Here is a 15545-nt window from a genome sequence, read left to right as displayed (position 1 = left end):
CTGGGTAACAAGAGCGAAACTCTGTCTCAAAAAAAAAAAAAAAAAGCGTGTACCAGCATCTGTTACTGGTGAGGATTTCAGAAAGCTTAAAATTATGATAGAAGGTAAAGTATAACTGAACATATTATATGGTAAGAGACAGCAAGTGTGAGGTGAAGGATCCAGGTTCTTTTAATTAACCAGCTCTCATTTGAATTAAGAGGGTGTAAACTTTTTGGTTACCAAGAGAAAGTACCAACCCATTCACGAGAAATTTGACCCCCATTGACCCAAACATGTCCCACCAGGTCCCACATCCTACCACTTTGGGAGGCCAAGATTGGCAGATGATCTAAGGAGTTCGAGACCAGCCTGGCCAACATGGTGAAACACCGTCTCTACTAAAAATACAAAATTAGCTGGGTGGGGTAGCGCATGCCTGTAATCCCAGCTACTCAGGAGGCTGAAGCAGGAGAATCCCTTAAACCTGGGAGGCGGAGGTTATATTGAGCCAAGATCAAGCCACTGCACTCTAGCCTGGGCAACAAGAGTGAAACTCCACCTCAAAAAACAAAAACAAAAACAAAAAAACCCAGTATCTTTTAGTTTTACAAAAATTAGCTAGGCAAAGTGGTGTGTGCCTGTAATCCCAGCTACTTGAGAGGCTGAAGTAGGAGAACTGCTTGAACCCAGGAGGCAGAGGTTGCAGTAAGCTGAGATCATACCACTACAATCCAATCTGGGCAACAGAGCAAGACTCCATCTCAAAAGGAAAAAAAAAAAAGAAAGAAAAAAAATATACAACACAGAACCTGGAACCTGGAAGACATATCTGAAAATTCATGGCTGGGCGCAGTGACCTATGCTTGTAATCCCAACACTTTGGGAGGCAGAGGCAGGTGGATCACCAGAGGTCAGGAGTTCCAGACCAGTCTGGCCAACATAGTAACCCCCCTTCTCTACTAAAAGTACAAAAAAATTAGCTGGGCGTGGTGGCATGTGCCTATAATCCAAGCTACTTGGGAGGCTGACGTAGGAGAGTCACTTGAGCCCAGGAGGCAAAGGCTGAGTGAGCAGACTGCACAATTGCACTCCAGCCTGGGTGACAGGGAGACTCCATATACGAGAAAGAAAGGAAAGAAAGGAAAGGAAAGAAGGAAAGAAGGGAGGACAGGAAGGAAAGGAGGAAAGGAAAAGAGGAAAGGAAGGAAGGAAAGGAAGGAAGAAAGGAAGGAAAGGATGGAAGGAAAGAAGGAAAGGAAGAAAGGAAGGAAAGGAAGGAAGAAAGGAAGGAAAGGAAGGAAGAAAGAAAGGAAAGGAAGGAAGAAAGGAAGGAAAGGAAAGGAAGGAAGAAAGGAAGGAAAGGAAGGAAAGGAAGGAAGAAAGGAAGGAAAGGAAGGAAAGGGAAGGAAGGAAGGAAGGAAGGAAAGAAGGAAAGAAAGGAAAAGAAAAGAAGGAAAGAAGGAAAGGAAGAAAGGAAGGAAAGGAAGGAAGGAAAGAAGGAAGGAAAGGAAGAAAGGAAGGAAGGAAAGAAGGAAGGAAGAGAAAGAAAGAAGGAATGAAAGAGAGAGAGACACAGAAGGAAAGAAGGAAAGGAAGGAAGGAAAGAAGAAAGAGAAAGAGAGAGAGAAAGAAGAAAAGGGAAAGGGGAAAGAAAAGTCCATATTTATTGTACCAGTATTCACAAAAGGCAAGACTGAAGCAACCCAGATTGTCTTTTGATTTATAAACATATCAAAACATGTAACATATACATACAATGTAATATTATTCCACCTTAAAAAAATCTTGTCACATTTTAAGATGAACATTGAGAATATTATGTCACCTGAATCCAATAACAAAATTATAAATACCGTATACTTCCATTATATGAGATATCTGTAGTAGCCAAAATTATAAAAACAGAAAGTAGGTTTGTCAAGGGCTGGAGTGTGTCATAGCTAACCAGAGTTAGAACCTAAGCAACGCCATCTTAAACCCTGTACCCTGCAAGCACCAAGAAAAATGGTTTTTCCAAAAATAAGTTGTAACTGCTGCCGCGTTTCCTTTGTGATGACTGCTTGCTGCCCCATTTTCCTTGCGATAACTGCTGACCTTGGCGTCCGTAAATAAAAACAGCTAGCTTGCTCTGAAAAATGCTGATTGAAAAGAAAGAGAAGAGGGCCGGGCGCGGTGGCTCAAGCCTGTAATCCCAGCACTTTGGGAGGCCGAGGCGGGTGGATCACGAGGTCAAGAGATCGAGACCATCCTGGTCAACATGGTGAAACCCCGTCTCTACTAAAAATACAAAAATTAGCTGGGCATGATGGTGCGTGCCTGTAGTCCCAGCTACTCGGGAGGCTGAGGCCGGAGAATTGCTTGAACCCAGGAGGCGGAGGTTGCGGTGAGCCGAGATCGCGCCATTGCACTCCAGCCTGGGCAACAACAGCAAAACTCCGTCTCAAAAAAAAAAAAAAAAAAAAAAAGAAAAGAAAGAGAAGAAAAAAATTTCTATTGTAATGTTTGACTTGTAGCTTTCCACCAGGGACCACTTAGAATTTCCCCAAATTCCAGGAAGCCCACTGTAAAGCTGCTTGCCTTTGCTGATCACAAACTGCCAGAAACAGCTTCTAGAGTAAAGTTGTTTGCCCTGCATCCCCTCACCCTCTTGGTCCTAAAACCAGGATGTGGATTTTCGGCTTAAAAACCCTGCTCCCTCTGAGCCATGGGTTGGAGAGACGTGAGTCCTCTGTAGCCGCCGGCAATAAAGACCCTGCAACTTGGCATACGTTTGTCTTGGTGTTGATTTTCTATGTTCGCTCTGGTACAACAGAGAGAGGATAAAATGAGCAGTTGCTATTTAATGAATATTGAGTTTTAGTTTTACAAGATGTAAAGTTTCTAGAAGTCTTTTGCATAACAATGATAATGTAAAAATAACAATAACAATAAATGTTAAAATAACAATAAATAACAATAAATGTAAAAACATTTAACATGCTTGAAATGAACAGCTATTTTTTTTTGAGACACGGTCTCACTCTGTCACCCAAGCTGGAATGTAGTGGCACAATTCTGACTCCCCCTCAACCTCCCAAGTAGCTGAGACCACAGGTGCACACCACCATGCCTGGCTATTATTAATTTTTTTTTAATAGACAGGGGTCTCCATATGTTGCTCAGCCTGGTCTCAACTTTTGGCCTCCAGGGATCATCCTGTCTTGGCCTCCCAAAATCCTGGGATTAGCGATGAGAGCCACAACCATGCCAAGCCCTGAAATGTACCCTTTGACAGATTTAAGATGGAAAAACTTATATTAGGTGTTATTAAAACAATTTTTTAAAGAAAAACTGAAAAATATCCAGAATTATAAATCTTTTTGAAAATTACCTTCAAATCACAAAAGTATTTCTCTCACAAAAGGAAATATATATTCATCATTAAACACATGGTAAAAATAAGACTATCCCCTTGACTACTTACTTAGACAAGATAAAAGTACCATCAAAAATCAGCTAAGAAAGAATATAAGCCATAATTAAAATTGGGGTCATATTTATAAACACATAAATATGCAATCTGATTATGATAGACATGGAAAATTTATCTCTTAATTAAACCTTAAATTGACGTAAAGTGGACAAATGGAATTGCGAATTGTCTAATATTATAATACCTAAGTAAAACCAAAAGCCACAATAAACTGATGTTAAGAAACCTACATTAGCCAGACATGGTGGCTCACACCTGTAATCCTAGCACGTTGGGAGGCCAAGGCAGGCGGCTCATGAGGCTGAGGCAGGAGAACAGCTTGATCCTGGGAGGCAGAGGTTGCAGTGAGCAGAGATCATGCCACTGCACTCCAGCCTAGGTGACAGGGCAAGACTCCATCTCAAAAATAAAAACAACAACAACAACAACAACAACAAAGAAAATAGGGTACTTTTAACCTTTTTATCTTACTGATGTCACTCTCCTCAGACATTTTTACTTTCTATTTTCTATTTCATATTTGTCTGTAATTTTAGATTCAGGTATTTAGGAAAATACGCTAGAATTTGTATGGTATGCCTGAAGAAAATGAGATATTAGTAGACACTCATATTTGCTAAAATAGTTACTTATAAGCGTTGCTGCAGGCAAAAAAGAATTATAGAATTTTTATCTACTTTCTTCAGCCTATGTCTAAATAATAGGAAATACATTTGTTTTACATATCAGAGGGTCAAATTTTATTCTGTAAAATATATATATTTGTGTGTGTGTATACTTATATTTAACAATGTATACATTTTTATTTTTATTTATTTATTTATTTATTTTTAAAATAAATAAGATGGGGTTTCACCATGTTGGTTAGGCTGGTTTTTTTTTGTTTGTTTTTTTTTTTTGAGACAGAGTTTCGCTCTTGTTACCCAGGCTGGAGTGCAATGGCGCGATCTCGGCTCACCGCAACCTCCGCCTCCTGGGTTCAGGCAATTCTCCTGCCTCAACCTCCTGAGTAGCTAGGATTACAGGCACGTGCCACCATGCCCAGCTAATTTTTTGTATTTTTAGTAGAGACGGGGTTTCACCATGTTGACCAGGATGGTCTCGATCTCTTGACCTCGTGATCCACCTGCCTCGGCCTCCCAAAGTGCTGGGATTACAGGCTTGAGCCACCGCGCCCGGCTAGGCTGGTCTTAAAGTCCTGACCTCAGGTGATCCGCCTGTCTTGGCCTCCAAAGTGCTTGGATTACAGGCGTGAGCCACCACGCCCCCAGACAACAATGTATACTTATATTTAACAATGTAAGGCTACTCTGTGCTTCTAAAGTTAAATTACAGCAGTTTCATTTTGTATAAGAATAGCATATATTTAAAACATAAAAAGTAACTCTAGTTTCTTTTAAATGCTTATTTATTGTTTCTCATTAGAATCTTCTATTTATAACTAAAATGTATATCCCCTGAAATCTTACTGCCACATAGTGCATGCAAATGATTCAGAATACATGCATTTGACAAGTATGCAGTAACAGTTAAAAATATTGCAGTTACCTAGACAATTTTTTTTTTTTTTAAAGACAGAGTTTTGCTTTTCTTGGCCAGGCTGGAGAGCAATGGTGTGATCTTGGCTTAACGCAACCTCTGCCTCCTGGGTTCCAGCAATTCTCCTGCCTCAGCCTCCCGAGTAGCTGGGGTTACAGGCATGTGTCATCATGCCTGGCGAATTTTGTATTTTTAGTAGAGACAGGATTTCTCCATGTTGATCAGGATAGTGTTGAACTCCTGACCTCTGTTAATCGACAATTTTTTTTTTTTTTCTGAGACGGAGTCATGCTCTGTCACCCAGGCTGGAGTGCAGTGGTGTGATCGTGGCTTACTGCAACCTCCACTTCCCGGTTTCAAGCAATTTTTGTGCCTCAGCCTCCCAAGTAGCTGTAATTACAGGCATGTGCTACCACACCCAGCTAATTTTTGTATTTTTAGTAGAGACAAGGTTTCACCACATTGGCCATGCTGGTCTTGAACTCCTGACATCAGGTGATCCACCCTCCTTAGCTTCCCCAAGTGTTGAGATTACAGGTCTGAGCCACTGCGCCAGCCTGACAAACTTTTATAAATGATATATCAATGTTGCATACCACAGTTTATGAGTAAAGATTTCTCTCCTTTTATTTATTTATTTTTTTTAAGACAGAGTTTCACTCTTGTTGCTCAGGCTGGAGTGCAGTGGCATGATCTTGGCTTACTCAACCTCCGGCACTCAGGTTCAAGCAATTCTCCTGCCTCAGCTTCCTGAGTAGCTAGGATTACAGGTGCCTGCCACCACGACCGGCTTTCTCTCTCAATCTCTCTCTCTCTCTTTTTTTTTTTTTTTTTTTTTTAAAGTAAAGATGGGGTTTCATCAAGTTGGCCAGGCTGGTCTCAAACTCCTGACCTCAGGTGATCTGTCTGCCTCAGCCTCTGAAAGTGCCAGGATTAAAGACATGAGCCACCGCGCCCAGCCAAAATTTCTATTACTGTCTTGCAGTTTCATATTAGTGTGTTTTTCAGTGGAGGGTTTTCTGTTTGTTTGAGATGGAGCCTCACTCTGTCACCCAGGCTGGAGTGCAGTGGCGCAATCTCAGCTCACTACAACCTTTGCCTTCCAAGTTCAAGTGAGTCTCCTTTCTCAGCCACCCAAATAGCTGGGATTATAGGCATGTACCAGCAAATCCGGCTAATTTTTGTATTTTTAGTGGAGATGGGCTTCACTATCTTGGTCAGGCTGGTCTCAAACTCCTGACCTTGTGATCTACCTACCTCAGCCTCCCAAAGTGTTGGGATTACAGTCATGAGCCACCATGCCTGGCCAAAAGTGCCCTGTTTTCATATCCCCTTACAGCAAAAAAATGTCAGGCATCACTGAAAAAAAATGCCTTTATGAGAGAACAAGGCATTACGGCTCACACCTGTAATGACAGCTACATGGTACACTGAGGTTGGAGAACTGCTTCAGGCCAGGATTTTGAGACCAGCCTGGGTTATGTAGCAAGACCTCATCTCCAAAATAAGTGCCTCTAAGAGAGATTTAAGATCCAGGGAGAGAGTTGTGAAATGCCATTAAAGCTTAAGATTGAGAAGTGTTCTATTCAGACGGCAGGCCCTCGTTCAGGGGGAAACTACAGGACCCCTGTTCTTGGCTACAGAACAGGATAGGGTTTACCCAACTTGGTTCCACTGAGAATCCTGAACTTACTCTGTAACCATCCCAAACTTCTCCCAGCCACAGTCTGGGAGAGGTCCTGCCATTCCAGAGACCTGGAGGAAGACACCCATTTACAGTCATGTAGGCTTGCCTGCAGACCTTGGCCTTTACTGTGGCCCCTGAAGCAATTCAATGACTCAGTTTCAGTTACCTGAGCCACAATTTATGGTCAGTTCTGCCTACATAGAAACCCATACAGTTACCTGAGGAAATGTTCTCTGGTACTCAGTGAAAACCATAGTCATCTACATCCTGATACAAGGTCCACCATACACAGTATATGCAGACTCACTGCCAAAACGTGCCCTAGTGTCTGCCAAATGAAGCAAAGTCCTGAAGTACATATGGTCTGTCTAAAAATAAAATGGGAATTACAACTACCCAAGCCCCTGTAACAAGCCAACTAAAGGTGGACCCTAGTGCAGACCCAACAGCCTTGTGACCAAGCTACAAACCCGCTCCACTGCAAACTCAGAGGGCATCTCAGCACCCTAAGGGCCCAATAAAAGAAGATCTTTACCTTCTAAAATCAGTATATGAAAACTTGCAGAGATGTTTGCTCCATCAAATTCAGACAACAATACAAAACTATGTTGTGTCCACTGTCAATGCTTTTATTTTAATGTAGTACTGAAAGTATGTGGCAGAAGAATTAGTCAAAGAAATATAAAAATCCATTAAAATTTTTTTTTAAAGGGTCAGGCATGGTGCCTCTTGCCTGTAATCCCAGCACTTTGGGAGGCAGAGGCGGGCAAATCATTAGGTCAGGAGTTCAAGACAAGCCTGATCAATATGTTGAAACCCTGCCTCTACTAAAAATACAAAAATTAGCTGGGGGTGGTGGTGCATGCCTGTAGTCCAAGCTACTCCAGAGGCTGAGACAGGAGAATCACTTGAACCTGGGAGGTGGGGGTTTGCGGTGAGCCATGATCACATCGCTGCACTCCAGCCTGGGTGACAGAGTGAGACTCCATTTAAAAAAAAAAGAAAAGAAAAGAAAAAAGAAATTGAAGAAAATCAGGTAAAAAGTTGGTGTTTACAGAGCATACAATTTTATATTTAAAAAACCACAAACAGTACATTAAACCCTAAGTTAATAAATACAGTCAGTAAATTAGCAAAATATCACATCACAGGACTCTGTAAAATGAAAAAAAAAATTAGCAAAATATATAATTAACATACAAGTATATGTATGCTTTCATATGCTTAAAACAAACTATCTAATAATGGCCAACATGGTGAAACCCCATCTCTACTACAAGTACAAAAATTAGCTGGGTGCGGTAGCAGGTGCCTTGCAATTTCAGCTAGTCGAGAGGCCGAGGGAGGAGAATCACTTGATCCCAGGAAGTGGAGTTTGCAGTGAGCAGAGATTACGTCATTGCACTCCAGCCTGGGTGACAGTCCGAGGCTTTGTTTCAAAAAAACAAAAAAAAGACCAGCAACCTGAAACGTTCTAGATTGCGAGTTTCACAGAAAGCACAGATGGACCTGGGACAGTCAAGCACTGCAGTGGGGAAGGAAGTTTGCCAATACTGAGGCAGTCCACCACTACCCAGGCAGCCCACCACTACCAAGGCAGTCCACCATTACTGAAGCAGTTCTAACTGTACCTCTGTAAACAAAACCACAAGGAAGTTTACACAGCAGCTGGGCAGAGCCCTTGGCAGCTCAGCAATGCCTCTGTTGGCAGACTGTGACTAGACCACCTCCTGGCTGGGCAGGGCATCTCTGAAAAAAGGTGACAGCACTCAGAAACTTATATAAAGCCCCACTTTCCCAGGACAGAGCACCTGGGAGAAGAGGTGGTTATGATTTCCACTGCAGCAGACTTAAATGTACCTGCCTAGCAGCTCTGAACAGAAAAACAAAGCTCCCAGCACAGCACTTGAGCTCCGATAAGGTACAGACTATCTCCTCAAGTGGCTCCCTGACCTCCATATATTCAAAAAGGCACCTCATAAAAAAGAGCTCTGGCTCACATCTGGTGGGTACACTTCAGAGATTAAGATAACAGAAGAAGAAACTGGCAGCAACCCTTACTGTTCTGCAGCCCCCATGGGTGATTCCCAGGCAACCAGGGTCTGGAGTGAATCTCCAGAAGTCCTGCAGCAGATGGGTCTGACTGTTAGAAGAAAAACTAAAAAAAAACAGAAATAAATAGCTTCAACATCAACAAAAAAGACATCCACTCAGAGACCCCATCTGAAAATCACCAGCTACAAAGACCACAGAAAGATAAATCCATGAAGATGGAGAAAAAATGGCGCAAAAAGGATTAAAACACTAAAAACCAGAATGCCTCACCTCCTCCAAGACATTACAACTCACCAGCAAGAGAACAAAGCTGGATGGAGAATAAGTCTGATGAAATGACAGAAGCATGCTTCAGAAGATGGGTAATAACAAATTTCTCTGAGCTAAAAGAATATGTTCTTACCCAATGCAAAGAAACTAAGAACATTAGTAAAGGTTATACGAAATGCTAACTAGAATAACCAATTTCGAGAAGAACATAAACGATTTGATGGAGCTGAAAAACACAGCATGAGAGCTTCACGAAGCACACACAAGTTTCAATAGCCAAATCGACCAAGCAGAAGAAAGATATCAGAGACTGAAGATCAACTCAATGAAATAAAATGAAAAGGCAAAATTAGAGAAACAAGAGTGAAAAGAAATGAACAAAACCTCCAAGAAATATGAGATTATGTGAAAAGATCTAATCTACGTTTGATAGGTGTACCTGAATGTGACGGGGAGAATGAATCCAAGCTGGAAAACCAAGAAGAGCAACCTCAAGGCACATAATCATCAGATTCATCAGGGTTGAAATGAAGGAAAAAATGTTAAGGGCAGCCAGAGAGAAAGGTTGGGTTACCTACAAAGGGAAGCCCATCAGACTCACAGCTAATCTCTTGGCAGAAACCCCACAAGCGAGAAGAGAGTGGGGGCCAATATTCAACATCCTTAAAGAAACGAACCGTCAACCTAGAATTTTATATCCAGCCAAACTAAGTTTCACAAGAGAAGGAGAAATAAAATCCTTTACAGACAAGCAATTGCTGAGAGATTTTGTCACCACCAGGCCTGCCTTACAAAAGCTACTGAAAGAAGCACTAAACGTGGAAAGGAACCAGCCACTCCAAAAACATACCAAATGGTAAAGTCCATCGACACAATGAAGAAACTGCATCAGCTAATGGGCAAAACAACCAGCTAGCATCAAAATGGCAGGATTAAATTCACACATAACAATATTAACCTTAAATGTAAATGGGCTAAATGCTCCAATCAAAAGACACAGACTGGCAAATTGGCTAAAAAGTCAAGAACCATCAGTATGCTGTATTCAGAAAACCCATCTCACATGCAAGGACACACATAGACTCAAAATAAAGGGATGGAGGAAGATTTACCAAGCAAATGGAGAGCAAAAAAAGCAGGAGTTACAATCTTAGTCTCTGAGAAAAATGGACTTTAAGCCAACAAAGATCAAGAGACAAAGAAGGGCATTACATAATGGTAAAAGGATCAATGCAACAAGATGAGCTAACGATCCTAAATATATATGCACCCAATACAGGAGCACCCAGACACATAAAGCAAGTTCTTTTTTTTTTTTTTTTTTAATAAAGATGGGGTTTCACCATGTTGTTCAGGCTGGTCTTGAACTCCCGACCTCAGGTAATCCACCCGCCTTGGCCTCCAAAGTGCTTGGATTACACGCGTGAGCCACCACGCCAGGCCGCAAGTTCTTAACTATCTACAAAAAGAGTTAGACTCCCACACAATAATAGTGGGAGACGTTAACACTCCGCTGTCGATATTAGATCAACAAGACACAAAATTAACATGAATATCCAGGACATGAACTCAGATCTGGACCAAGCGAACCTAATGGACATCTACAGAACTCTCCACCACAAATCCACAGAATATACATTCTTAGCAGCATAACATAGCACTTACTCTAAAATTGACCACATAATTGGAAGTAAATCACTCCTCAGCAAATGCAAAAGAACGGAAATTATAACAGTTTCTCGGACCACAGAGCAATCAAATTAGAACTCAGGATTAAGAAACTGAGAACTGCACAACTTCATGAAAACTGAACAACCTGTTCCTGAATGTTGACTGGGTAAACAATGAAATGAAGGCAGAAATAAAGATGTTCTTAGAAACCAACAAGAATGAAGACACACCATACCAGAATCTCTGGGACACATTTAAAGCAGTGTCTAGAGGGAAATTTATAGCAATAAATGCCCACATGAGAAGCGAGAAAAGATCTAAAATCAACACCCTATCATCAAAATTGAAAGAACTAGAGGAGCAAGATCAAAAAAACTTAAAAGCTAGCAGAAGACAAGAAATAACTAAGATCAGATCAGAACTGAAGGAGATAGAGACACAAAAAAACATTCAAAAAAATCAATAAATCCAGGAGCTCTGTTTTGTTTTTGAAAAGATCAACAAAATAGACAGCTAGCCAGATGAATAAAAAAAGAAAAAAGAATTAAATAGATACAATAAAAACGATAAAGGGGATATCACCACCGATTCCACAGAAATACAAACTACCATCTGGGATTACTACATACAACTCTATGCACATCAATCAGTAAACCTGGAAGAAATGGCTAAATTCCTGGACACTTGCACTCTTCCAAGCCTGAACCAGGAAGAAGTTGCAGCCCTGAACAGACCAATAACAAGGGCTGAAGTTGAGGCAGGAATTAATAGCCTACCAACCAAAAAAGGTCCAGGTCCAGACGGGTTCACAGCTGAATTCTACCAGACATACAAAGAGGAGCTGGTACCACTCCTTCTGAAACTATTCCAAACAATACAAAGAGAAGGAATCCTTCACAAATCATTTTATGAGACCAACATCATCCTGATACCAAAACCTGGCAGAGACTCAACAAAAAAAGAACACTTCAGACCAGTATCCATGATAAACATAGATGCAAAAATCTTCAATAAAACATTGGGAAACTGACCGTAACAGCAAATCAAAAAGTGTATCTATCACAATCATGTAGGCTTTATCTCAGGGATGCAAGGCTGGTTCAACATACACAAGTCTATAAACGTAATCCACCATATAAACAGAACCAAAGACAAAAACCACATGATTATCTCAATAGATGCAGAGAAGGCCTTCAGCAAAACTCAACAGCCCTTTATGCTAAAAACTCTCAATAAACTAGGCATCAATGTATTGTATCTCAAACTAATAAAAGCTGTTTACGAAAAACCCACAGTCAATATCATAATGAATAGGCAAAACTGGAAGTATTCCCTTTGAAATCTGGCACTAGACAAGGATGCCCTCTCTTACCACTCCTATTCAATGTAGTATTGGAAGTTCTAGACAGAGCAATCAGGCAAGAAAAAGAAATAAAGGGTATACAAGCAGGAGATGAGGAAGTCAGATTGTCTCTATTGGCAGATGACATGATTGTATATTTAGAAGACCCCATCCTCTCAGTCCAAAATCTCCTTAAACTGATAAGCAACTTCAGCAAACTCTCAGGATACAAAATCAATGTGCAGAAATCACAAACATTTCTATACACCAGTAACAGACTAACAGAGAGCCAAATCAAGAGCTAACTCCCATTCACAGTTGCTACAATCTCTTCAAGGAGAACTACAAAGCACTGCTCAACAAAATAAGAGGACACAGATAGATGGCAAAACATTCCATGCTCATGGTTAGAAAGAACCAATATTGTGAAAATGGCCGTACTGCCCAAAGTAATTTATAGATTCAATGCTATCCCCATCAAGGTACCAATGACCTTCTTCACGGAACTGGGAAAAAAACACCTTAAACTTCATATGGAACCAAAAGAGAGCCCACATAGCTAAGACAATCCTAAGCAAAAAGAACAAAACTGGAGGCATCACACTACCTGACTTCAAACTATACTACAAGACTACAGAAATCAAAACAGCATGGTACTGGCACCAAAACAGAGATACAGACCAATGGAACAGAACAGAAGCCTCAGAGGCAATGCCACACATCTACAACCATCTGATCTTTGACAAACCTGACAAAAACAAGAAATGGGGAAAGGATTCCCTGTTTAATAAATGGTGTTGGGAAAACTGGTTAGCCATGTGCAGAAAGCAGAAACTGGACCCCTTCCTGACACCTTACACTAAAATTAACTTGAGATGGTTAAAGGCTTAAACATAAGACCTAACACCATAAAAACACTAGAAGAAAACCTAGGCATAACCATTCAGGACATAGGCCAGGACTTCATGACTAAAACACTAAAAGCATTGGCAACAAAAGCCAAAATAGATAAATGGGACCTAATTAAACTCCAGAGCTTCTGTACAGCAAAAGAATCATTAGAGTGAACTGGTAACTAACAGAATGGGAAAAAAGTTTTGCAATCTACCCATCTGACAAAGGGCTAATATCAAGAATCTACAAAGAACTAAAACAGATTTAGAAGAAAAAAACCAAACAAACCCATTAAAAAGGGGGTGAAGGATATGAACAGACACTTTTCAAAAGAAGACATATATGAGGCCAACAAACATATGAAAAAATGCTCATCATCACTGGTCATTAGAGAAATGCATATCAAAACCATATTGAGAAAACATCTTGTGCCAGTTAGAATGGCGATCATTAAACAATCTGGAGGCAACAGATGCTGAAGAGGAAGTCGAGAAATAAGAACACTTCTACACTGTTGGTGGGAGTGTAAATTAGTTCAACCACTGTGGAAGACAGTGTGGCAATTCCTCAAGGATCCAGAAATAGAAATTCCATTTGACCCAGCAATCCCATTACTGGATATATACCCAAAGGATTATAAATCATTCTATTATAAAGACACATGCACATGTATGTTCACTGTGGCACTGTTTACAATAGCAAAGACCTGGAACCAACCCAAATGCCCATCAATGACAGATGGACAAGGAAAATGTGGCACATATACATCATGGAATACTATGCAGCCATAAAAGAGGATGAGTTTGTGTCCTCTGTCGGGACATGGATGAATCTGGAAACTATCATTCTCAGCAAACTGACACAAGAACAGAAAATGAAATACTGCATGTTCTCACTCATAGGCGGGTATTGAACAATGAGAACACATGGACACAGGGAGGGGAGCATCACACACTGGGGTCTGTTGGGGGCTCTAGGGAAGGGGCAGCGGGGGATGGGAAAGGATATTATGGGGAGAAATGCCAGATATAGGTGACGAGGGGATGTAGACAGCAAACCACCTTGCCATGTATGTACCTATGCAACAACGCTCCATGATCTGCACATGTACCCCAGAACCTAAAGTACAATAAAAAATTAAAAAAAAAAAAACAGGAAAAAATAAGGGAAGAAAAAAACTTATTTACTGTAACATTAAATAACATATTTCTGAGAGAAAAAAGATTAACCAAGGAGATAAAACATATTTACAATATTTAAAAAAATGAAAAAATTAGAGAAAATCCCAATAAATTTTAAAATGTTTTATGTCTATGAATTGAAAGAATATATATTATTAAAGTGCAATATCATCCAAAGTGATCTAGAGATTCAATAAGCTTCCTATCAAAATTCCACTGGTATGTTTTTTTCACAGTAATGGAAAATACAATTCTAAAATTTACATCAAATTAAAATAAGCTTTGAATAACCAAAGCAATCTTGAGAAAAAAGAACAAAGCAGAAAGATGTCACACTTATAATATCAAACTATGTTTCAAGACTATATAGTAATAAAAACACAATGGACTGTGAAAAGAAATGAACAAAAAAATTCAACTGAAGGCGGGGTGCGGTGGCTCATGCCTGTGATTCCAGCGCTTTGGGAGGATGAAGCAGGCAGATCACAAGGTCAAGAAATCGAGATCATCCTGGCCAACATGGTGAAACCCCGTATCTACTAAAAATACAAAAATTAGCTGTGTGTGGTGGCTTGCGCCTGGGTCCCAGCTACTTGGGAGGCTGAGACAAGAGAATTACTTGAATCTGGGAGGCAGTGGTTGTGGGGATCCAAGATCATGCCACTGCACTCCAGCCTGGTGACGGCAAGACTCTGTCTCAAAAAAAGAAGAAAAAATTCAACTGAAACCACCACTGGCACACATTTCAGACCTGATGCAAAAAAAAAGGAAAAAAAATTTAAAAAGGATACGACAGAAGATGTCCCTTTGTGAAAACAAATTTGAAACAAATAAACAAAATAGCTGCCCAGGAACTATTTCCTTGGGAACACAGCTTCCCCAATCACATTTTAAGGACTGGATTTCTCTTTGACCTTGGGACCTCTTATCTGTGTCATCTGTTGTGTTCATTTTTACTCACACCTACCTGGGGGTGTGGCAATCATCTCACGTTTCTTCACAGTCAAAGGTTTTTTTCCTTGCTCCAGACAAGTGATCAGGTCTGGCTTAGAGACAACAATACCTGTTTTATTAAAAATAAATAACATGAATCTTGCTCATATTCTCCAATTACAAGCTAGTAATGAGCTCAGCAGAGAGGATGTGATAAAATAATCTAGTAAGTTAATGTCAAAATGCTGATGGCCGGGCGCGGTGGCTCAAGCCTGTAATCCCAGCACTTTGGGAGGCCGAGGCGGGTGGATCACGAGGTCAAGAGATCGAGACCATCCTGGTCAACATGGTGAAACCCCGTCTCTACTAAAAATACAAAAAAATTAGCTGGGCATGGTGGTGCGTGCCTGTAATCCCAGCGACTCAGGAGGCTGAGGCAGGAGAATTGCCTGAACCCAGGCTGGAGTGCAATGGCACGATCTCGGCTCACCGCAACCTCCGCCTCCTGGGTTCAGGCAA

General features: G+C 40.8%; 1 protein-coding gene and 1 long non-coding RNA gene across 2 annotated transcripts in view; one reads left to right on the top strand and one right to left on the bottom strand.

The window, feature by feature from the left end:
• Window positions 1–15545, top strand: part of LOC116543885 — a 373403-nt gene that overhangs the window by 317386 nt on the left and 40472 nt on the right. The gene's annotated exons all lie outside the window — the stretch shown is intronic.
• Window positions 1–15545, bottom strand: part of LOC116543872 (zinc finger protein 506-like) — a 37268-nt gene that overhangs the window by 6947 nt on the left and 14776 nt on the right. The window contains 1 exon segment of the mRNA XM_032269834.1: window positions 15061–15156. Within this exon segment, the coding sequence (XP_032125725.1) occupies window positions 15061–15156 (96 nt within the window).

Source organism: Sapajus apella, unplaced genomic scaffold (genome assembly GCF_009761245.1).
Source record: "Sapajus apella isolate SASKATOON/1434 unplaced genomic scaffold, GSC_monkey_1.0 scaffold199, whole genome shotgun sequence".
NCBI classification, from domain to species: domain Eukaryota; kingdom Metazoa; phylum Chordata; class Mammalia; order Primates; family Cebidae; genus Sapajus; species Sapajus apella.
The sequence above is the reverse complement of the archived record's forward strand: the minus strand, read 5'-3'. Positions and strand labels throughout refer to the sequence as shown.